This window comes from Vitis riparia, chromosome 9 (assembly GCF_004353265.1).
Source record: "Vitis riparia cultivar Riparia Gloire de Montpellier isolate 1030 chromosome 9, EGFV_Vit.rip_1.0, whole genome shotgun sequence".
Taxonomy (NCBI): Eukaryota; Viridiplantae; Streptophyta; class Magnoliopsida; order Vitales; family Vitaceae; genus Vitis; species Vitis riparia.
In genome coordinates this window covers 23354496-23379223 of record NC_048439.1, presented here as the reverse complement: position 1 = coordinate 23379223, position 24728 = coordinate 23354496, and the positions used below count along the sequence as shown (strand labels likewise).

The 24728-nt window shown below is 35.1% G+C and overlaps 2 protein-coding genes across 4 annotated transcripts in view; both read right to left on the bottom strand.

Annotated features, from left to right (window-relative positions):
* Window positions 1-460: 460 nt before the first annotated feature.
* LOC117922262 lies at window positions 461-12561 on the bottom strand. 3 transcript variants are annotated; one of them, XM_034840328.1, is made up of 13 exons: window positions 12289-12561; window positions 11346-11422; window positions 11150-11255; window positions 10488-10577; window positions 9709-9822; window positions 7798-7983; window positions 6397-6534; window positions 3886-4391; window positions 3001-3100; window positions 2776-2835; window positions 1340-1432; window positions 1114-1233; window positions 461-1025 (listed from the first exon to the last, which is right to left on the bottom strand). In XM_034840328.1, the coding sequence occupies exons 2-13, from the start codon at window positions 11399-11401 to the stop codon at window positions 708-710; spliced, it is 1887 nt and encodes a 628-aa protein (XP_034696219.1). In that variant the 5' UTR covers window positions 11402-11422; window positions 12289-12561; the 3' UTR covers window positions 461-707. The 3 variants fall into 3 exon arrangements, with proteins under 3 accessions (XP_034696219.1, XP_034696216.1, XP_034696217.1); XM_034840325.1 differs by lacking the exon at window positions 12289-12561 and adding an exon at window positions 12010-12282; XM_034840326.1 differs by lacking the exon at window positions 12289-12561 and adding an exon at window positions 11639-11998.
* A 4643-nt stretch (window positions 12562-17204) lies between these two features.
* LOC117922719 overlaps window positions 17205-24728 on the bottom strand; it is a 37566-nt gene continuing 30042 nt past the window's right edge. Inside the window, exons 6-9 of the mRNA XM_034840917.1 lie at window positions 22207-23994; window positions 21752-22063; window positions 19915-20656; window positions 17205-17737 (exon numbers count right to left, since the gene is read on the bottom strand). Coding sequence (XP_034696808.1) covers window positions 23892-23994 — 103 coding nt within the window. The 3' untranslated portion in view covers window positions 17205-17737; window positions 19915-20656; window positions 21752-22063; window positions 22207-23891. The remainder of the gene's footprint in view (window positions 17738-19914; window positions 20657-21751; window positions 22064-22206; window positions 23995-24728) is intronic.

Here is a 24728-nt window from a genome sequence, read left to right as displayed (position 1 = left end):
GGAGACAGGTAAGGTTTTTAGATGTGCCCCTAGTCTCACTTTGAAGTGGATAGTCTGATGGGATAAGAACACCAGAATATCGTAGGATAGGTGGGAGCCCAAGGAAGCTATGTGGGAAGCTGTATCATGTTGGATTACAACCTTGTTTCTTGCTCCAAGGATTTAGCTGAAGATAGGCACTCAGAATGGACCCCTCCTGTGGGCTCCATAAACTTAATGAAGAGGCCATCACAGTTTACCCCAATTCATTTATACCTTTGGTCTGCCCTTCTGAATCCAACCAACCTGGCACCCTTCTGGCTTCCATTTACATATCCATCTGCATGGAAGTAAAGCCATACAGCTCAGGTTGAAGCCTCTTGTCTCAATATACCCCATTAGTCCTAATAATGCCAGACTACCTAGACTACCTCTCAACATCCACCAGACTGAGTTTTTGTAGAATAAAAGATTTTATCAATCAGTAGGCAATAGAACAAATCTTCATTAATTCTTTATTAACAGTTTGTTAAATGAAGCTAGTACATGTCAGTTACCTGCAGTGAGCCCCATACTTGAGCTCCTGCTGTCCATCAACAACATATACAACACCCAACAGGGATACAACTGGTCTACAAGGCAAAAACACCAAAACTGCAACCATCCTCAAGTCATTTCCAAGGTGGAAATTGGCCTAAGGCTGCATATTTAGTGTAAAACAAGCACCATTAGAGTGAAAGTTGGTCAGGCAGGAACAGGTAACGGAAGTGAGAATCAAAGGGAAGAATCCCACAGTTACGTGAACCAAGAAGGCTTTGTCGCCTCCGTGAAATGCACTGCTCAACAAAGGCAGCCTGGTGGGGTGGAAGGTAATGTGATATCCATACAGCCAGTTTTGCATCATCCACAAAGCCTTTTGCAAAGCAGTGCAGCATCTTTGGCACCAATAACCTCCCTTTGCTGCTCAACCCCACTGAGGCCCGAATAAAATCGCGCTGAGCTTCCTGAAGCTCCTCCCTCACTTTCTTTGCTGTGTAGATCCTTATCTGCACAAAAATATATTTAGAATTCAAGTTGACTCATGCAACAAGATTAAGCTTCAATGAATAGTGGAAAAGTATCAAAAAAACTTACTGCTGGTGACGAATACATCCCACAGCTGAGAGCAAAAGCTACAAGAGGTTCACACGTATCAATTGCAGACTTCCGTAGCTCCTCTGACACCTTCAGTTTGTGAAGGGCAAGTAGCAAAGCCTGATAATATTCCATACATGAAAAGTTAATGATTAGTGAACAAAGTGAAATAGAAGAAGAAACACACAAGAGCAACTCATTAGAGACCATAAAAGTAACTCCATACAATTTGTGGCCGATGGACAGGTGGTTTCATCTTCAGAATCACATACTCGATAGCAGCTGCACTGAAAGAATGCCCCCCAACAGTGTAAGCCGCCTGAAAACAGAAAACCAAGTGAGCAACTATATAGACATCTGCTACAGCCTTACATTTCTGGATATGAGATGATAAATCATCAAAAACAATTAATGTATCACCTAGATTGATCTGGTTACACAGTAAACAAAAAACTCATCAATGAGATGGATACAAGGCTTTTGAAAGTTCACAAAAAGATTCTTCATCCCTTTCTTGGAGAAATAAACAAGCAGAGTAGACAAGAGAAAGAGCTAGAATAACATTAAGATCCCTTAAAGCCTTTGTTGGCTTGAATAATTTCAAAAGTTGTGTTAGCTTCCTTCTTGTTTCCTAAAAATCAAATATGATCATTTGAATCCACAAAGGAGACAAACTTGGATAAATATGAATCACATTCTAATGATTCATATGTCCAATTTGATAGTCACAAAACACCATTTCTTAGAGCCATCTCTTCCCGATTTGATTGTGCTAGAATGTGGTGACCTTCAACTTTCTTCATTATGAGTTTATCTCCCTCCTTTGGCCCATAAACAGCAATAATAGTTTAATTTATATAGATGACTTCTGGATTTCTCCACAAATGAATCAGGACTTTCCTTGTCATCCTCAGAGGCAACCTCATATCATATAACAATCTGCTCCAGGATGCAATTTTAGCCTTTTCCACTTTGTTAATCAATTATGAATTTCTTAACACGTGTACTGCAATACATGGGTACTATCATGGTTGTCAAATAGAACCTTAAATTCTCGCCATAATTGTTTTAACCACAATAGGACAAAGAACTGGAAAATTGCAAAAATAACTCTATGGTAAGAAAGGAGCAAGATTAATGAACACAACAGCAAGTAGAAAGATTAATGAACACATCCAAATTCCAGAAATCATAATCAAAACATTCAAAAAGATAAATGCTTCTCCTCCATTGTTCTATAGTTACCGCAAAATTTGCTTTTATCAAAAGTGCCCACAACTTTTATCTCTCATTGGCTCTTTGTGTATCTATGACAGTATCCATCCTACACTGCAGTTATTTGCAAAATTATAAAACCTTTTTTTCAATAGCATGATAAAAACTGTATCCAAATAATAAGCATATATGTGTGTGTGTGTGTGTGTGTCTGTGTGTGCGTGCACGCGCACTTGGTAAGCACCAAAGCAACTGACTGCTTTGTGACCCAAGCCCACCAAGCAAAGACCATGTTATTGTTCATCTGGCCCCTGATAATTGCACTGGAGTGCCATATAAATATCTGTAGTGTGACATCTTGACTATGCAGAAGGACCTTCTCTAGAAAAGTCCATCACAAACAAACCACAAAAATAGATAAAAGAGCATCCATGTCAGATATCAAACCTTTTGCATCAAAGAAAAGAGCTTCAGGTCACTTCTTGGGACTCCATATGCCAAGTACGCCTGTCCATGTTTTAGGCATTAGTAAAATTAAACAAAGTTTGCCACTGATTTGTCATATTCCAAAAAAGAAATTCCATATTTTCATGCATCTGCAAAGCTAAATGGAGCAATGCCTTGTGTAAATTGATTCCAATCTATACATATAACAAGAACTGAAGAACTCACATGCATTATGAGTGCATTATATAAGTTGATCCAGAAAGCCAGCTTCTCATTGCAGCTCAATTGGATAGGGTTCACTTTCGCCAGCTGCTCAACTAGTGTTCTATTCTCCAAAAAACATCATCAAAACAGCAATGATCAGCTTTAGATGCACACAACAGTCATCCATTCAAAGAAAATAAGGGACAAAGCTTTAGGGAATGCTTTGACTAGGCCTACTAAGCTTTATCTGACTTCTTTTTTCCTTTTTTCTTTTTCTCTTCTTCTTTTTCCCCCTTTTGATAGACATTCAGCTCATCTGACCCATATACAATTTGATTTAGTGCAAGGACCTTAAGCAAACATCCCCATTGAATGAGTAGAAATTGAACTATTCACCCAATCCAACATTATTAAATTAACAAAATACTCGGGTTGGAAAGAAATGTGAGGGAGGATTCAGAACAAAAAATTGACATCTCTGTAAACTCATCTTCAATTATTTAACTTTTTAAAATTCATTTGGAACCATAGCTACCTTGGATAAGTCTCCTAAATCATTAGACCTTACTTGACTGCAAAGAAAAACAATGGACATGCTTAAATGGGACAACTAGAATGTATAGAAAAGATAGATGTGCAATGTAATACATTTGTGTTTGGCATATACAAATAATGTGGATGCAATTTCAAAAGGCTAAGATAATTAGAATTCACAACATATGGAAAACAGCCTAGTGAAAGCAAATGCAGAAATTGTTTCATTAACTGCTCTGAATATTTTTCAAAGTTTTATTGATATTTTTCAAAGTTTTAGTAATATTTTCTAGAATTTTAGAAACCTTATATTACCATTGTTTCAAAAGAGAGACAAAAATTTAAACTTAGGATGGTGGAATGATTTCTTACCTGAACCTCCGTAGTGCCCCAGAAGCATATTCTAGTTGCTTCTTCCCAACAGACATCCAAGAAACCTCAGTTGCTAAACCATATGTTCCAATGTCTGCCCAACTTAATTTTCCACGCACTTTATAGGGATCACAGACATTCTCTGTGGCTAAAACTTCAGAGTGACCTTGTACATCAACTTGTGGGCTCTGTACCCATGATGAAATGATTGAGCGCTCAGATGATGACCACAAAGATGAATTTGAAAGATGTCCACGAGGTGACAAGGAAGAGCAGTGACTCTCCACTGCAGATGGTTTGGATGGTATAGCAGACTCAGCCAGAGATATGAATATATTTTTCATGCATCGTACCATCTCTTCTGATAGTTGATTAGGGTGCTCCCATAGACCCTTAGGAGGCATCCCCTTGGTAAGTTTCCCAAAGTCTACAGGTTGATAACATTTGGTATCTGTTTTAATGGATATTATATCCTCGGGGAAAACTGCTACTGAGTTCTCTGCATTCTGATATGAAGTATTAAATGTTAGCTTCCCACTGTCATCAATTACAAATTTTTGTGAAGCCTTCATCAAGGTTAGCTGAACACACAAAGCATACAGAAATAGAGAGAGAGAGAGAGAGCACTTAATACACATGAATTAAGCAATGAAATTCATAATTATCGAGGAGCTCACCATTTTAAATCTTTTTCCCTTATGAGCATCAAAGACAACCCCAAAAAACTCTTTTCATTTACTGATCTATATGGTTATTTTTTCATAAGATAAAAATGTCTCAGCACTATTACATCAGGGGTGGGCTCCCCTCTTCTTACTTCATACAACATTATACTTAAGGATGTCAGAGTAAAGTTCAAAACAGAAGATGAATAAATAAGTGGATTAAATGACTTCAAGGAACATAAAAATGTTGTTTTCCTTGAGTCATTTATTTCCCTGAACCAATCTGCATAGTCGGATTGCAGCGAGTTCCTAGAAAGTCCTCATCAGAATATAATGAATACCAACAATGATGTTATCTAACTACACCTGCACTAACAGAGACCAATCCTTTGAGTGCCCTTTGATTTACCAAATCTGCAAGAAACAAAAAATGATTCCTTTTTTCTTTCCTTTTTTCTTTCCTTTTTTCTTTCCTTTTTCTTTTCTCCATCAAACAGAATTCTTACGACAGCTGAGAAAGAAGAGAAGCTCACATATTCTGTTGAACACTAGAGCTCCAAATTTTGAATCTCTATATTCCAGATAGATCCAGACCACTCTATAGTCCTTTTGATCACATCCTTGCAATTAGGATTCTACCCCTAACCAATGTATTGTGGCTTTTCACAATCTCGACACATAAATTGTACCCTTTCAGGATCAAGTGTGTCAATCTGTTTAGCTCCTATGAATGGGAGTTATATCACCCACCCAAATTATTTATCTAAGTGATTGATTGCTCTAATCACCCTATCAAACAAGATAGCAAATCCATACTTCTTTCTTGTGTTGTTGCCCAACTTTACTTATAACAAGGATTAGGCCAAATGTGAACCAGTTTTGATAATTAACTCATAGTACTGCAGCTGCTATGAATACTTCGAATTTGACTCATCACCATAAGTAATTTTCTCAAGTTCTCGCAATATAATCAGTTTGTGCTTCCACTCATGCCACACCCTGTAAGTTAAAAAAATGGGTTCCACGTTTTTGCTCATTTCATAGTCTCGATATGGAATTCATATCGCTGACCTAATATCAGGTGGAGTTCAGAATATATTTTCAGACCCTCAGGCCATCTATGCTATTAAAACAAGGAAAAGAGAATATAATCATCCAGTTTTTAGCACAGATTCAGAGCCCTTTGGCTGCTTCCAGTGGTTCATAAACCAATTGGTATATATGCAGCTGAATCACATACAGTGCAAAAAAAGGGCTTCCAAGCAATGAGAACCAAAATACAAGAATATGAAACATGAACCAACCAACTTAAATTCCTGCCTCTGTTTATTACCACCAAGAAAACCAAAAAGGATGCTGACCATTGCAACAAGTTTCAGAAAAGAACAGCATGGTTTGGATATTCCCCTCTATGTTACATGGACACAGGTTATTTGTGGCTCAACAAGGTACTCTTATGATCAACTAATCTTTAGGTATGGGGACTCAGATATTTTTACAATGACACTCATACACCACAGATAAAATTCAATTATAAAAAAAAAAGAGCTAGCTGCATATATGTTGTATTGCTCATTTCCAATAAAGAATGCATTTCAGTATGTTGTGCTGAAACCAGCCGTTATTTAGAAGCAGCAAATGAGAGCCAGTTTGAGTTGATTCAAAACTAAATATCATCTATGGATTTTTGGTCAACAGACTAGGAAGCAATACTTCTATATTTCTGGAACAAAATGTAAAGAGTGCAGAAGAAGCACCTAATGTAGCGACAAAAATTTCAGTGAATCAGAGCACTCAAGATGGTCATCTAGTTAAAATTTCTATAGGTAAGAGAATGAAGATATACCTCTACCATTGAGTATGCGCTGCATGATTTGCTAGTAGATGCCGGTGGTTGATCTCTTAGCTCCTGGCATGAGCCATGTTCATAGGAATGATGCAGCTCAGAAATGGAATGCTTTAAACACCTCAATGATGATGATTTCTGCAGAGTGTAAGAGCGATTAAATTCACTGTGGCACATAGTTTACAACTTCAAAAAAAGATGGTGCTATCCATCATTATCCAAGCAACATGCTCTGTACTACAACATAGAACATTTAGCTACACATCCGAAGTTTCACATGCTCTGTTTCGCCCATTCTCCCATTTATATAAAGATAGAACTAGGATGGAAGAACAAATATTAAAAGATTCCAACTACAAAATAGAAGTAGCAAAAGAATTAAATGATCAGTCTTGACTTTTTTCTGGAAACCCCAAAACCTATTTTTAATTAAAAAAAAATTCTTAGAAGTGGGGATTGATATATAACCTTAGTATCCGCCAAAAGAAAACTAGTTCAACTTTGAGAATCTGGTTTGATTTCTTGCTCCAAAAAATTTTCAACTATGCAATAATTCAATCTTTGTATGTATAAACCTTTTGAGTAAATTAGTTATAAAAGCACAGAATTTTTTTGGGTTGATATCCAAATGTTTGGTGGAGCTAAGGCTATGAGATCATCTTAAAATGCATAACAGCTACATGAAGGGGAGAGGCAAAATTATCTTGCAAATCATAAGTATTGAACTACCAATTTTCCTAAAAGCTTAAGCTTGTAGGATTTGGGTTCTATGTGCATATCATGCTCTTAACACCCTCCCTCACATGCGACCCCATACCTGCACATGGAGAGACATAGAGAGACAGGAGAGAGAGAGAGAGAGAAACAAATGCAAATAGCCCTTTTTGGATTTACAAACATGAAAATGTGGAAATAAATATGCAAATTGCAAAGAGGCGACTCCAACACAAGACCTCTTGCCAAATCAGGCTCTAATACCATGTTGAACTACCAATTTTCCTAAAAGCTTAAGTTTATATGATTTGGGTTCAATATACATATCATGCTCTTAACAATAAGAACTCAAAAAAAATGAGGATCGTTAGATATGTCAATCCAACGAAGTCATATTAAGGCTTTATTGGGTTAAGTTAATTAGAGAACTAGAAAAGGTAAATGATTATAAACACAAGAAGATGGTAACAGTGATAAATAAGAAAAACAGAAACAAACCATAATAATAATAATAATAACAACAACAACAACCAATAATTGCAATAGCATGCTGAACTTCACTTTCTCATTTTTGGAGATATTATATAGGATCGAATCTAACTATAATTTTCATCAAAAGTTTATCCAGGACAATATAAACTTTCTATATTGTCAAAAATAATTTATGAAAGAGTTAAGATTACATACAGATGCTTTCATGTTGTCAGGGGAGCAACGCGATAATGAAAAAGAAGATGAATGTCGCATCCGGTATTCTGCAAGTCTTCGTTCATTTCTTTCTTGACTAAGCTTAAAATGCAAAGACACCATCTCTTGCTCAAGTTTTGAAACTGTGAGCTCCAATACTGAAATATTAGCCAAGAGAACCTGAGCCTGAGCAGAGATCAGGCGAAAATAATTTTATCATTATTTAAAACCCATTTTAAACCTCAGACATGATTAAAAAGGGAATGCCCAACATAAAAGAATATTATTTAATCTGCAACCACAATTCAATGATTGAGACGAGAATGGTCAAAAAAAACATGGGATATTAGTTAACAGACAACTCAATGAATTCGACACAAGATCGCTAGTTTAAAAGTAAGCATTTACATTCTAAAAGCTGTTACAGTAAAGAAGGCTTTTCTTCCTAATTTTAGATTGTTTGGGAATGATGAAAATTATAATAAGAAATAACTTCTTTTAAAAAAAGGATTTGGAACAAAAAGGAATCCAACCAGAGGTCATTATGGTCTAATTAAAATATAAAAAAAATAAAAAATAAATAAATAAAATCTAATCACCCAATCATTGGCATCTGAGTCTGTGGTAGTTGCATCAATTGGTTAATGAAAATAACATCCCAAAAAAATTAGCAATTGATTTCCATAGCAAATCAAACTTGCAACTTGTCATTCTCACTGCCAGACTCAAATAATGGAATAGAAACTTTTCAGAAAAGGAAACTGATTTTTTTTTAAGTGGAAAAGGGGTTTCGAACAAATTCAAATCCTTTGACTTTATTCTCATTCAATAATGCAAAGCCTATAGTTCTACTCATGTTTGTACTACATTGACAATGAAGAAAGGAGCTCATTTTGTGGGTGGGAGGGCAAGATTAAAGGCTTTATTTCATGGGGTCAAAAAAAATACAAGGCTGCTCTGTGTTTGCTTAATGGGAATCAATGAACCTTTTGGTTAGGGGTTCAAATCACCTATTATGCATAAAACATGGCTCCGCCAGTGCTCCTACTAGCCTTGTACTAGAGTAGAAGGGATTTAAATATGCTTAACTCAACTATCTAAAATAAGGTGGAAACAAGGAATTCAGAGCAAGGTAGCTTGATTAATCAAATTTAAAAATGTAGAGCTCCTAATTTTTAGTGGTGGAGACTGAAAACTGATGTAAGTTAGAGGTGACGTTGGACTTGATGAACACACAGGTGGATCAGTGGATGCTGGCAGTTATGTTGGCTGGCTTTGCTGATGAGGTGATGAATTAGTGGTTGTTGAATGTAGTGTAATGACAAAATTGTGGAGATGATGGAGTTGACTGTTGCTTTGGTTTTATGATAGCAAACCATATGATTGGACGTTGCAGTGATTGAACTACATTAGATGGTGATCACAATAATTTGTCATGGAGATTCTGCAAATCTGGTGACTGTGCTGGGGTTGAGAGAGGTAGGAAAGGCAGTGATGGTGACATTAATACTGATTACCAGTGAGGGCTCCTTTTGTTCAGAAGGGATAAGTCCTTAATATAACTACAAAGGAGAAAAAAGAAACACCAAAGGATTATTCGAGTCTTTGATTACTGGACTTAGATATCAACTTGCTCAGAACCAACTAACTGAACTGAGCAAAAGCCTTAAATTCCAACTACCTTGAGTCAGTTACATGAATTCTTCTTTTGGTGTTCTGCTCTATCTTTCCAAATCAGCATGCTTAAAGAATATATTAGGCCTGACATAATCTGATATACTTCGATATATTTAGATAAGGTGAAATATAGTCTTAGGGTGGTTTTTAGAGACACTCCTGATAGACATTACATCATCTCTCATAAGCAATTCAAGCACTTAATTACAAAGGATGATTGAAATATTGACATACATTGTGAGGGAGGCATGATGAACTAGATAAGTCTCCAGTGTTTTTCTCAATTGCATTTTCCAGAATAGCATGGAGTTCCATCTCTTCTTGAAGTTGCCTCTGTAATCTTTCTACCTATAAAAAGGGGACTTCTGTTAGAAAAAAGCAACCAACTCATTCAACAGAAATCTTTAATAATACTCCTGAACTTTATTTAGACAAAACAAGGTATGAGACTAATATGAAGTTTGCTTAAAGCAAATCAATAATTTTACGACATCTAAAAACCAAGTGAAGATGATACAATCTACTTTAATATGAAAACCATCTAATATTTTACGAATTCAAATACAACACCTCCAGCAAACAGTGAGTCTCTCCCTCTCTCTCTCTCCCTCCATAAAAAAATTAAAAAAAAAATAAAAAGAACATTTACTCTTCTGACAATTAAAGACAACACTAAGACAAACAAGTGTTCATTTCAACTGAAAAAATTTTGGTTTGACAACACTGACACTAAAAAATAAATCTTTATGCTTTATAATTCATCCATGTTTCCATGTACTAAGAAATTTGGTTTGACAAATGTGATACCTAGGATGAATCTAAAACCAACAAGTATACCCCGCGTACATGTGATAGATCACAATCAATTTACTGCATGTTAAGGCCATAACCATGACCACGTAGCATAATCATTTCATACTCCAGAACTTCAGTTCACCATCCTGCAAATGCAAAGTAAATAGCAACTGACACAATATCTTATAATGGGGCATCTAAAATGGAGAGAATCTTACGTCCTGTTCAAGTTGGAACCTATAAGGACAAGCACCATTCTGTTTATTGCTTGAGCCGAGTCTCTCAGCTTCTTCACCAATATTGCTCACCTGAAGTTCAAAGAAATAATTAAACCCAAAAACCTAAGGATGGGAGCATATGACTAGTGAATATGGCAAAGGAAGTTTGAAATCATTTTTGAACTACTTAATTGCAAGTCTTCTGCCACTGAGTTAGGTCAAATGCTTGGATCACAGACAATGAGAAATTAGATGGAATTCAGATATAAGTAAGCCTCATAAATAAAAACCAAAACCCTTTTCCCCTATTTATTAGAGCTTAAGATATTGCTTTTCAGGCCTATGTAATAACTATGCCTTATCAATAACTACCAACACAACTCTGTCTGTGTGTTTTAGTGCTGTATAATTGAAGCCAAAATTCTATAAAGATAAAAACAAAAAACAAAAAATAAAAAAGAGACAATAAAATAAAAGAACAGACTAACTGGCTTCAAAAATTGTGTGAAGCTTTCAGGGGAAGGAAGTACAAAAGAAAAAAGATGAAGAAGAAGGTACAAATAGAAAAAGTCATTTCATCCCAAACATGTTTCCTTCAATTTTGTAAATTAGACTACTGAAACACAAAATTAACAGGGGAATGCATGTCGACAACCACAGACCTCGAAGGAGGAGTGATTGTTCTGAAAATTGCCCTCAAAATCATAGAGAGTTGCTGAACTACAATAACTCGCACCAGAAGGTGAACATTTGTTGCTGGAATCATTTCTGTAGAAAATTCCATTAGAAAAACAAAATGACAGCATCCAATTAAAAAGGAACAGAAAACCAAGAACAATAACAGGAATGTACCCATACCGGTCTGAGGCAGATTGCACAACAACTGAGTCACACATCTTGAAATCATTAACCATACCCAGCAATTTCTGAAACAACTATACTTGTTTTTCCGGATTGATGCAGCATGAGATGAGCATAAACATGAATTTGAACAACACAAAAAAAACCAGACTAGTGTTAAGAAGATCCTGATGAAGTTGGGTATTCAAATTCGTCGATATGCAAATTAAACAGTGGAATCTACAAAGCATAATAACTTGAAATACAGGGCATGATGAGGTGTAGATTTCATGGAAAAAGCACTGTGACACCTGTGAAGGCTAATAAGGACAAAGAAACTCATGAAGACACAGCTACCGGTCATTTTCAAACATAACCATCCAACTGTAATTAAGACAATTTGCATTAGGGGGATTTCAAGACAGAAGCAACAAAACCCAAAAGTTCAAGCATTGGAGCATATGCCTGAGCTTTGATGAACTAGTCACACATTTACTTTAAAAAATTCTTGGGTGCAACAAATACTGAAGTTCATGAAGAAATGATTGTGTGAAAAGAAAAGGGGAAAAAAACCAGCAATGATGATAAAGGAAAAGCAGAGAAAAGCCCTCAAAGAAGACAAAAGTAGATGGGCATGTGGGTATGAGATGGATAAATGGGAAATAGGACATAGATGGCCTACCTAGTAAACTTCCACTCTTACAACAACAGCCCATCTCCAGATTTCTGGTTCTTGAGAAAAGGTAAACTGAGCTTGAGAGTGAAAAGAAAAAGAACAAGTAACCTAAAAAAATGCATTTTGGTTTTTGTATGTAAAGAAGAAGTGGTGGTCCCCAAATTCTCTCTCAAATTTTACACAGACCCATCAATCTCAAGCAATGAATGTCTCCTAATTTTCCATCCCCAAATCCTCAAACAACCCAAACGCGAATAAATCAAAGAGATATAAAAAAAAAGAAACCTGTGTTAGAAGTTAGAACTTAGAACATTCATGGAAAAAAGCCTTGGCAGACGAGCAAGATGCTTTTTTGAATGCTTGTGCAGATACCATTTCAAAATTAAAATATAATATAAGATTTGTTTTTTGAAAAAAACAACAAGTATCGAGCATTGAACCGTCCATTTCCCTCAGTTTCTGTCTGCAGAATTCAAATTCTTAATAATAGAGAAAGAGGAAAAAACAAAACCCCAGTTGAAAGTCAGAGACTTGGCAACAGAGATTTGAAATACAGAAAGATTTAAATCAAAAAATAGAGAAAAATCTAAAACAACTTCCAAAATAATGGGCTGAGTGGCACTGAAATAGCACCAAATATAATATTGTTTGATTTTGAAAAACAAGAAAAACAAAGCATATGTGCATATGGTGGCAGATTGTTTTGTCTGCTAATGCAGAGAGCTTAGTGAGTGTACAAGGGATGCTTTTTGCTATATTATATAGTAAGACAACCCACAAAACTCCATTCTTTTATGGTTGAAGATTTCAAATTTTGAGAACCCATTTGCCTGAATACCATGCTGTCTCTTTCTCCATAATCCAAACCCCACAAGTCAAAATTAGGAAACCCAAAATCAAGAATAACAAATTCTTGCTTTTTCTCTTTTATCTTACAATGGAAGCACTAAATGCAGGATCTAGAATGTACAGTTGTTAGATAATGAAGATGGGTTCAGAGGCAGCGTCTGAGTCTGCTTTCATTTTCAGTCATCAATCAAGAAAAATATCTCAAAGAGAGAGAGAGCTGAGTGTTAAGATTCAACCACCACTGCAGCTGCATTGACCATGAGGGTCCTTTCTGCTTAAATTACAATCACATAATTGCTTCAAGCCTCTTTGATTTAGTCTTAAACATCATTGAAACAACCATCCCATTCATACGTATCCCAAACACATAAATGAATTATCAATTTTTGAATAAGACTGGTTATATATACCCACTCTTTTTTATCTTCTCACCCACCTTACTTTCAATTCCTTTTAATTCAAAAAATATTCTATATATATTAGACCAAAAGCCAATGTGCCATCGTGGCTGACGGCTCCAAGACGACACCACCAATGTGTAAAACAGCTCATCAATGTCAGAAAGGTTCTTTCTCCCTCCACCCCCCTCTTTTTTTTTTTCACAGTTTTTGCCCTTTCTCAAATTATTTATCAAACTATCTGACATATAATATGATATTTTTTCTAATGTTTTTTTCAACTAAAATTCCTCTCTATTAATATACCAAATATTAAAATATATTTAATAATATACAAAGTATATTCTTTGTAAGCACATTTATATTATTATGTATCTTCAATAATAAGCAATTATTTTTTATATAAAATATATTTTATACCATATATTCCTTATAAGGAGTTTTGGGTCAAAATAGGCTTGCAAAAAAAAATAATAATTTTAGCTATTTTTGTAAACTTATGTTAAAAATTATTATTTTATTACCAAAAGGAGTCATGTCATTAATTTTCTTTTCTTTTTATAAATTTAAGTTGAAATTACAATTGTTAAATACGACTTCATATTTTAACTAAAGTCATAATAGTCAAATGTGATTTCATTTTTTAACTGAAACCATAATAGCCAAATGTGATTTCATTTTTTAACGAAACCTCCATTGCCAAATACAAATTCGTTTTTTAACAAAAGTCTTAATTGGTAAATGCGACTTCAATTTTAAAGTGAAGTCTTAATTGTCAAATATAGCTTTAATGTTGAACTTTTTAAAAAATTACTGTTGAAATTAAAAATATATACTTTAATAATAAAAAATTAATATATTTAAATTTAAGCATCTAATATTACATCAATAAGAAAAATTTATTAAAATAATAATAAATTAACAATCTTGAAATAATAAAGTTAAGTTATATGAGATACAAATAAGATAAAATTAAAAATAAATGATAAAAAAATGTAAATATTTGAAGTTAGAAGTGCAAATGTGGTTTCATTTTTGAAATGTTTGCTCTATTGAATTCCACACCTTGAACTTTTTAATTTCACACTTTTGCATGTTTTTTAATAAATTTTTTATTTTACCCTACTTATTCATATAATTTATTAATTTAAGATATTTAATTTATTGATAAATTAAATATTAATTTATTAATATTTTTACAAATTTATCTTTATTGAATAATACTCTACTCTTATGTTTTCATAGATGGATTTTTTATTATTATAAAGCATATGTTTATAATTTCACGTAAAAAAAAAAAACTATTATTTGTACACAATATATATGTCTTGAAGATACATTTTAAAATCAATTAATGAAATTATTTTGAAAAAAAAATTGCAACAAAATGTAATTTTTATCAGTTTCATCAAAATCACAAAAAATATCTACTAAACATTTATATAATGGAAAAAAAAAAAGAGTAAATAATTTCATATGCCTTCATAGGAAGAAAACCTATGTATAATCAGTATTCTCTTCCTTTTTCGTCACCCCTCTCTAACTAAAGCAAGTACCAATTCTACATGTGACATGTAACATGTGATGAACATATATCTATGGAAGTCGGAAATAGAGGCGGTGGAGGTTGCAATCTAGGTTGACGTGGACAACACCTATCTCTCGAAATGGTTAGGGTTAAATCTAGCTTAGTAGATGTGATAGTCTCTACTTGGTACAAATATAGATGACTTTGGTGGTGGTAGAGTAGATGGTGTAGATATCTGTGTTGGGGGTACGACTGATGTTCTAAACTCATATCCTAGTAGAGTAGTTAAGGAAGCATCAAGGTGCAATGAAAGGGGATCAACATATAGGGTAGCAAGTATTAAAAGTGGATCTGAAAAGATAGTAGATACTAATAAGGGTTCTAAAGAGGTAGAGAATTGTATTGATATTGGGTTAGAATAGTTAGATAATTGTACTGATTGTGGGAATAAAAAGGTAGGGGGTTGTAATGATGCTAACATTAACAATGAGATAGCCTAACAACTAATATATATACCTCCCACTCGAGATGTTCATCAACCTTGAATAGGTGGCAATCGAGCAACTATCAACTGTTTTGGTGCCCTACCTCCTCCATATTGTACATATGGGAGAAGATAATTCCCTCTGATAATTTGCATAACATTAGTGTCCATGCGAATAATATCAACAATATCAATGCCATATGGGAGACTATAATTCCCTCTAATAATTTGCATAACATTAATGTTCATGCGAATAATATCAGCAATATCAATGCCAACAACATCACTATTAGAGTCCTCTAATGCATGACATCCTCGAGATATGGTCAATGTCATAGTATCAATCTATCACATAAAATGATATGTAATTATTTGTTAGAATAAATATTATATGCAATATGTAAATAATATTAAAGTAGTACAAACCAATAAATTGGCAAATAAAAACAGTAGTTTGGTATCGCATAGGTCCAACATCATCTATAGGTCTAATAAAGTGATATGTAATACGACGATAACATGTAATGTACAAAGCATGGTAGTCCATATGAGACACTATAGGCTTAATAGCGATAACATGGTCCCCTTAGCATCTTGTAATGCCACATAGTGCTCATAATGCAACCTTTAATCATGCTAGTCTCGATCATGTCAATCTATGAAGTGAAAGTTAGTATCTATGGAAGGTGTTAGTGGAAAATCCTACATGAGTCCAAACTATCACAACACACTCAAGTCTATGTCACTCAACAATATCAAAGGAGACACTCATCAACAAGTATTTGCACAAGTGGAAGCAATCTACTAGAATGACCCATGTGTAATCTCTCTCATGGCCAATATTATTATTTTCAAAATGCATTAGATAATCTTTTAAAAAAAAGACTCAGTCCACTTCCTAAACTCATTTCATAATATTATTAGAGTGGGTCTCTTTTCCAAGGTCATGGAGCTAATAGAAACTATTGTGTTGTGTTTGATACGTTCTAAGAAAATACTACAAAAACAAATCATATATAATTAAAATTTATATATTTTCAAATAATTTGATCTTTTTATAAAAAAAATTCAAATGAGTAAAATATATTTAAGATAGTACACAAAAATAATTTATACACTTTAAATTACAAAGGGAGAGAGTGTTTTCCTACACTGCAAAAAAAAAAAAAAATCTAGTATAAGAGCATCCTGTCTTAGGTTTCTTCATCTCGTGCTCAACCCACACTGGAGAGGAAGATTAGAAACACGGGAAAAGATAGATGGAGGGGGAGTAAATATACAAATATCATTTCACATTAATTTGTTGACTTCTGAGGGAAGGGTGGTCCATGACACCATGTCAACTTCATTTATTGCTCCAATTACGACACTTGTTTAGTTTAACCCCGGATGACATTTTACTTATAGTCAAAGATTTTTTAAAAAGAAAAATGTTGACTTCTATCCTATGAAAATTAAATTTTGCACATTTAAAGCTATGGAAGAACTTTTACAAAAAAATTAACATGTAGTACATTTTTTTATTTTTTTTTATTTTTCACATTGCCCTACTCACTTCTTATTGATATGATTTTTTTTCTAATGTCTTAATCATATAATATTTGAATTCATAATTACAAACCCATAATCTATAATCATATAATATTTGAATTCATAATCATATAATCCATTATCCACCCTTTGAACTTGCCAACAAAAAACAAAGGCTTTCATTTCAGTTCTGTTTGAAAGATTAGCATAATTCACCTCTGGGTGATTTCTTCTGCATTTGTCATCATTCTAATTTTGATGAGTACAGCAAATATGGTGGAGTCGGTGGGCTATGAATCTATGATGATGGGTTTTCTTTTTGTCATTTAATGGTGGAGGACACTACTGAAGGAGCTCTTAGTACACTGAGTGAATGCAATTCAACACACTTGGGAGCAACAAGAGGGAAAAATAATGAAGTGGTCCAGCTCCATTCTCTTCCATTACTGAAAACTGAAATAAGAAGTGAGGCAGGAAAATGAAACATGAGAAGGCCTTTGAATGGTACATGACCTGTGTGCTGTTTGCCCACATAAATGCATCCACACCCCAGAAATGGAGGCATTTTTTTCACTAATACAAGAGTTTCCATTACCCAGGCATTTCTCTGAATTGGGTTATGGTAGGTGGCTGTGGCACCAACCTCATGCAATCCACCAACCCACCACCAAAAACTGAGATTATAGCCCCTCCTGGTTAGACCCAGATCATAGAATCCACTCCTGAGTAGCTGTGTGTTTTGAATCTCTGTGTAAGATCAAGATGTGTAACACGGGAATCATCGATGATATGGGAAATGCATGAAGTAATACTCAGAAGTTGGAGAAATCTTGATGGTTTTGGTGGTTCCTGCAAAACTTGTTCATGGTGTCTTTCCACAAAACACAAAGCCCGGTGCTTGGTGCTCCAGCTCCAGTTCCTGGAGAACTTCTCATAGCCCAGAACCTGATATTAAAGATCGAAAAACAAAACAAAGGAAAATTAGAAACTACCATATCAGTTCAATGCTTTCCAACAAGAAATAACATTAAAGAAACCGTACCTAGAGCAGATAATATTGATACTCCATCATCTCTAAATTGAGAAAATAAGGAAGAGATCAATCTAGTTCTCGTTTGGGAAGCAGAAGTTGAAATCATGATTTTCCTCAAGAAGTAACTTTTTAAATCTAATCTCATGTTAAGCTCTTCTTTAACCCAAAAGGTTTTTTAATCAAATTACCCAAACACAAGAAGAAGCTCCTTTTTGGGGCTTAAAGAATAGTCTTCAGCCTTCAAAAGTCAATCCAACAAAGCCTTATATTTTCAGACACAAAGGGAGGTCACTCCCCAATGGCGTTGCCCACATGGCCAAGCATTTCCAACAATAGATCAGACCATCTTAGATGTCTTGGCTTGTGGACTTGTCTTACCCATTCAAAGAGTCACTCTTAGGTTTTTTCTTTCTTATATTTATTTTCCCTATTAAAACAAAATAAAATAACAACTCCAAAAAAGTTAACGAAAAATCAGTTTTCAAAAATAAATTTTTCATTGAGACCGAGTCTTGCCATCAAGTGAGGACACACATTAAAACCGTACGTCCACACTAGCATCATTGCTTAGTACTCTCCCCTATTAGTTTCTAGCCCAGTGCAAAGAAACAAGGTTCTACTCAATGTAACTGGAAAAGAAAACCGAAAATAAGCAAGGAAGCAGCATGAATTATAGAAAAAGGAATTAAGAGTTAAAAAAGAAAAACATTAGAATTAACTGAAATGCATTGACAAGACCCAAGATTAGCTACAAAATTGAGCAAATACGGAAACCAGCAACCAAGATATCAAATCTAATATATCCAGAAAGAAATAAATCTCATAAAATAGCAACCAAAGATAACAATGCCAAATTCTAACTTCATCAAATCCAGCAAGATGGAATACGATACCAAATGATATGGTGTATGCTACCACACCAAATTATAATGCAACTCTTCGAATTTCCTCATTTTCTAACATGCCTTTGGACAATTGAATAGCTAGATCTTACAGCGAGTCCAAATTGAAAGTGGGCCTCCTGTTGCTTCGTTTCAAACTGATCTGAAATTAGACCAATAGCTGAAAAAAAAAAAAAAAAAAAAGAGTGCCAGAACAGGCTGCACAGAGCAAGTTTAACATCAGTAGACATTGCCAGCTGAAATGGCAGGCATGGCATCATCAAGGACATGTTTGGATAGGAAATAGATACTCAAAACACTTGAAGCAAAAACCTCATGGTTTAAGTGACAAACTGTCAAGTAGATTACTTGCTATGAGCTCATACATGCCTTTTCCATAGCTTGAAAAAACAACTAAAATCTAGGCCCAAAAACATTTTCTCCGCAAATGTGAGAGAAATTGTCTTCTTGTGGGTTTTACTAATAACCCCATAGCATTTGCAGTAAAACCAGAATTCAGACTAACAAATTCTAATAATGAAAACTTCAACCTTGATGGAATTAAACCCGCATTTGACCACCACAAGGGATCATAGACGAGGCAAACATAGTGGGAATACAAAAGGAAAGTGACACAGTGATAGATAACAGCTGCACATTTCAATCAATGCCAATGCACATCAGAAAAAAGACAGATAAAACATATCCAAGACCAGTATTTGATGCTTTCAGAGATTGTTCTGACTGTCAGAATCGTAATAAGAAGAAGATGAAAGACCTAGTCAATGTAGAGTTAGAGCTGAGTGGACTCGATTATCTTAAAACACATACAACACAGAGACCAAGATAAGCAAACAGATAAAGGTCTCAACAGCATTACAGCAATTGTGTCATATAGACAGTGAGCTGCCACTGGGTAGAAGGCGGAAAGATATGGTCTAAAGCCCTAGTACCAAGTTTCAGAACAAGAAGTAAACTAGAATTGAGTTGATTGCATCAATAATACCTAAGATTAATAAAAATAGAACACAAGATCAAGAAAATACAGAAATATGTGAAAAAAAAATGAACCCATACCCACTAAGCAATAAATCTTCTCAGTGACAAGTAGATATTTAAAAATCAAATCCCAACCCAATCAACCAAAGAGAGAGAGAGTCATCAATGTGACAAGAGAGAGCATGGAGGGTACAGAACCAAGAGGTCACCTGATGAGAGATGGGTATGTCTTTATGATTTGTGCAGGTGAATGAATGATTAGGAGGGCAGTTACAAAACTTGCGCTGGCTTCCTTTATTTTCTTTTTTTCAATATCACTTGGAATAGAAATGAGAATACTGTAATAGAAAGGGCTGTAGGGAAAAAGAAGCTGATTTGAATGTGGGTTATTCCCACAGGGAAGAGCAGATTTCAATTCTCAATCTAGGCCATTTTGATAAATTCTTCAGAGTGGAAACAAAATTAATGAGATCTCCATTCCACCTGACCATTCCAGCCAACCACATAAGGCCATAAGTGAGGTTATTATGAGCTCCACTAGGATTCATGTGACAGCTCAAACCAGAGGCCAGGTATACCAAGGTCATTTCACTTATCAGGTGTGGAGCCTCACAGTGAAAGACCTCCAAACGAAGATAACAAGCTGCTACACTCACTGTGAAAGACCTCCAAATGAAGATAACAAGCTGATATGCTCACTACTAGTCCCTGCTAAGGGTAGCAATAGACAAAGCATGCTAAATAAAAAACCAAAGTCATTTAAGTTTCCAGTATAAATACTAAATATAATGAATTAAACAAAGACAACATTCCAAGTAATAACACTTATCCAATACTATAACCCAAATGAATAATACTAAACAAGTGGAATCCTAAACCATCAACCAAAAAGTCAGTCTTAGTAGGAGCATCCATCTCATCATGATCCCTCCTAGCTGACATCGTATACACCTGAAATGTGGAACAATGGAAAGAGTGAGCTCAAAGACTCAACAAGGACAAAAATATACAGTTAAAGGCATCAAGTACAGGACAAGAATTAAAATTTTGGGAGATATCATAATATTAATAGTGTCATATTCATTAATATGCATCCATTCATTTTAAGTAAATGGCTTCATCAACAGATAGAGGCCTTTTTTTCTTATACAGAATAAAATTAAATTATCATGCATATCTTATTTTCACAAACTTGAATCACAAATAAATAGTAAACAGTTTACTTCCAAATCGATTTAGAACTAACACAAACAATATATCCTACAAAAATTAGTTTGCTTTCAGAATGCTTTATAATAAGCACTTTACTATAATTCACTTACAATTGTCAGACTAGTGGGGCTACACACTGAATGCTGAATTAATGGGAAATTGAACAGGTGGCTAACTTCATAATGTTCCTCTCAGTTGTGTGACAATAGATATGGAATCTTAAGAAGAAAGCACAAGCCTGAAGGGCTATGGAGACATAAGGGAAACTTTTCAGGTGATTGGGGAACATGCTAAGAAATCAAGACAAAACTCCCAACAGATCACTGATTTTACCCATTATGCAGCGAAATTGAATAGGTAATGGCTACTATACACAAATAGGTGCTATAGCATACAAATACCAATGAGTAAAAATAACATATAGTTCTTAAAGCTTTTTTCCTTCATTATTTCCATTATCTAATATGAACTCAAATATAGGTTTATAAAAATATAAAAAATTGCTATTGAAAGAATAATCAGACTATCCTAGTTTGCTATCATGTTGATTCCATCTATGCAATCATTTCTAGTTGCAAGCCACATGAAAAACATATGATATCTAACAGAGGTCAGAGAACGTAGAAGCAACTTCCTACTTTCCAGTCATGGACCCAGAAGGAAATTAAAGCACCTGCACTAAATACTATTTCCTTGAACTAGAGAAATTTGAAGGTCCAATTTGACGTAAATAACATCCGATCAAATTTATTTGTCAAAAGAGAAAGGTGTTTCATCAAGGAAAATATATGGCTTCCTAACTCAACTTTTTATTATTAGTTGTGCTTATCATACCTGGACCCCTCATTTGCTTTAGAAATGGACGCTCCTTCCCCCACCATCCATCCATTCATTGGTTAGTCTCCTCAAACCCAATGTCACTGTCTGTGCTCCAATCAGAATCCCACAAGTGCAAATTGTAATGCACAAACATGGGGTCATACAATCGCTCTTGTTCTGCCGAGTTCCTTCCTTTTGTGAGTAGATTCTCATCCAAACCCCTCTTGGGCTTGTATCTCAAAGCACCATAGCATGTCTGGCTCAGAATCTGAGTGGCCAATTTTTGTAACTCAGGACAATGTACTCCACAGTCGGACCACAACAAGGCTGCAGATAAGATAAGATAAATTGACAGTGAACATAAATTAGAAAATTTCCTCCTAAAAGTAAATATGATATATAAAATATCACTGATGGATGATTCAAAATAGCAGAAGTTGTGAACAATCAATAGGATATATTTTTCTAACCTGGATGAAAACCATTTCTTCTCTGTGGCTCTCCCCAGCCCAAAATCACCATCCACATCCTTATAATGTTCAAGTTGTAACCATATCTCATTTTGGATGCACCCATCAGGAACCATACATTCAATTCAGCAGTTAATACCTTCAAACACCTCCTCATCAAAACAGTAGTCCCTTGAATAGAAGATTCCCAGGCTCAAGTGATTAGCTGCAGCATGGAGAAGACTATGTAGATGATTATAGCAAGTATCATCAATCAGTTTCTAGAAGGGCAAGTATTGGGATTTGTTATTTTCAAATTCCTCTGCAATATCTTCCTTCACTGAATCCATTGTTTCATATATGTAACACATTGTCCCTTATCACCACCAATAATCAACAATAAAACACCCACTAGAGGAACAGTTGGCTTTAGGGCCATCTCAGCTCCACTCCAGAAAGAGGGATCCACCACTATATCAGCCACCCACTTCCCCTGTCTTCTAGAGGCCCAGCGTGAGTTCTTCCACACAGATGAGATAAACATGTTCTCCAGCCTCCCTTTTTCTGGGACTATATTTTGCAAAGTCAAAAATGGGATTGCTGGCTTCCTCTTGGAGGGTTTCACAAGGTCATGAACAAGATTATGATTCCTCATAAGGTTCAGAACCATTGCATGGCTGTAGATGAACCTTGCAATGGTCTTCGCTTTATCCAATACATCCCCAGTGGTGCCCATCATTCCAATCTTCTCCAATATCATCTCGATACAATGAGATGCACAAACTGTCGAAAACAATGTTTGGCACTTGTCCATCAAGCTGCCATACATTCTGACACAGAATGGGAGACAATGTGCACAATATTTTCTACCCTGAACTCCCCAATAACTTCTTCAAAATAAAAGCACCAGGACATCTTCATCGTTGATCAAGGCTGGAATGTCACATAATCTAAGACAAATTGGACCCTGAGGGCAATCAACAAGGAACTTCATAAGTTTCTTCCCTTTCTCATCCTTCCATGGACGTGATGTGGCACCGCTTTCACCTCATCCCAAAGGATCCAACCTTTCAGCTCTAGGAAACTCATACTCTACCTGATGATAACTGTGGATACCATTAATCATTCTGTGCAAGCTGCTAGGGGTTGCAGCACTAAAATCAGTTCCATTTCATACAAAAATTTGCTAATGCATTTCTTGGCCAGCCTTGAGGGTATATCTTCTCCATCTCTATCACAGCTAGCTCTTTCTGAACCCATTCTTAAAACTGAAAATGAAACCATTTCGTTGACCCTTGAGACAAGGTCCCTTTTTGCATGCTTTCCATCTGAAAGTGCATTCTGAATTATTCCAACTTTCTTTACCTGACATTATTTGATTTAAGGGAGGACTTCATCTTTGAAGGAAGATCAGGGTGGTTCAATTTGTTGACTTCCTTTCTGATATTCCCTCTTTTGAACTCAAGCATCTTTTCTTTCATCAGTTCCTTAACATTTGCAGGAACTTCTCCACAAGGTAATACATTTTCCCTTACACCTGCTAAATGGCATTTGAGCCTGGTAAAGCCACTCACCACCTTACCAAAGTAGTTGGATTGCGGCGTTTTCTTTTGCTCGTCAATATCTTTCCCATGATCATGAACATTGACAGAGACTTCAGTTGAAGCCATCCTTCTTGTCCTGAACTGGAAGCTGATAACTCCACTTCAACTAGGGTGATCCAGAATGCAGATGATCTCTCCAACCAATGAAACCATGAGGAAATATGTCTTGTAGGTGAACCAGTCACGTCTCCTGAATGCACACAATCTACAAATACACAACAGTGAACTTTAGATGTTTCTTCAAGAGAAACAAAAAATGTTACCAATAAGCTATAAATTTGACTTTAGTAAATGAAAAAGAATGTGTTACATATGAAATGCCCAGTTCATAATTCCAGTTCAACCAAGGGTCAAATCCAGGTTAGTATATTGACTTACTATACATTTTATTTAAAGTACACTAAACAAAAAACAACTTCAATACATCTACCATGAATCACAGTAAAAAAAATTTGAAAAATTTTACTATGATACAAACTGAAAATGAATGGCCCCTAAGAATAAAAACATGTTCAATCTTATGATGCCTTTTTGCTTGAGCAGTAATCACCATTGCTCTTTGGGAATAACGACTCTAGGTGTTTCAATCCAAGTAAAGAGCCAAATCAAAATGCATAACTAATATGAGTCGAGAGAACAACAAAGGAAAGAGTGAGCTTGAAGACTCAACAAGAGAAAATAATATAGTAACAAGGTCAAATACAGTATCACAATTAAAATTTCGGAAGATATCTATTAATAAAATCATGGAAAAGATAAGCTCATTCCTGATTCATGAATAAATAGCAAACAATTTACTTCCAAATGAATACACAAATTAACACAGACACTGTAATATACAAAAATTAGTTTGCTTTCAAATAATTTTGAAATAAGCACTTTACTCTTATTCACTAACAATTGCCCAACTAGTGGGACTTCACACTAAGTGTCCAATTA

Excerpts from the sequence above, each read along its gene's own strand:
- LOC117922262 (XM_034840328.1), bottom strand. The coding sequence starts at position 11,401 with ATGGTTAATGATTTCAAGATGTGTGACTCAGTTGTTGTGCAATCTGCC. Across the intron at positions 11,256-11,345 it reads GTGCAATCTGCCTCAGACCG|AAATGATTCCAGCAACAAAT; the intron begins GTATGGGTACAT and ends AATTTTCTACAG. Across the intron at positions 1,433-2,775 it reads TCTTTTCTTTGATGCAAAAG|GCGGCTTACACTGTTGGGGG; the intron begins GTTTGATATCTG and ends TTCTGTTTTCAG.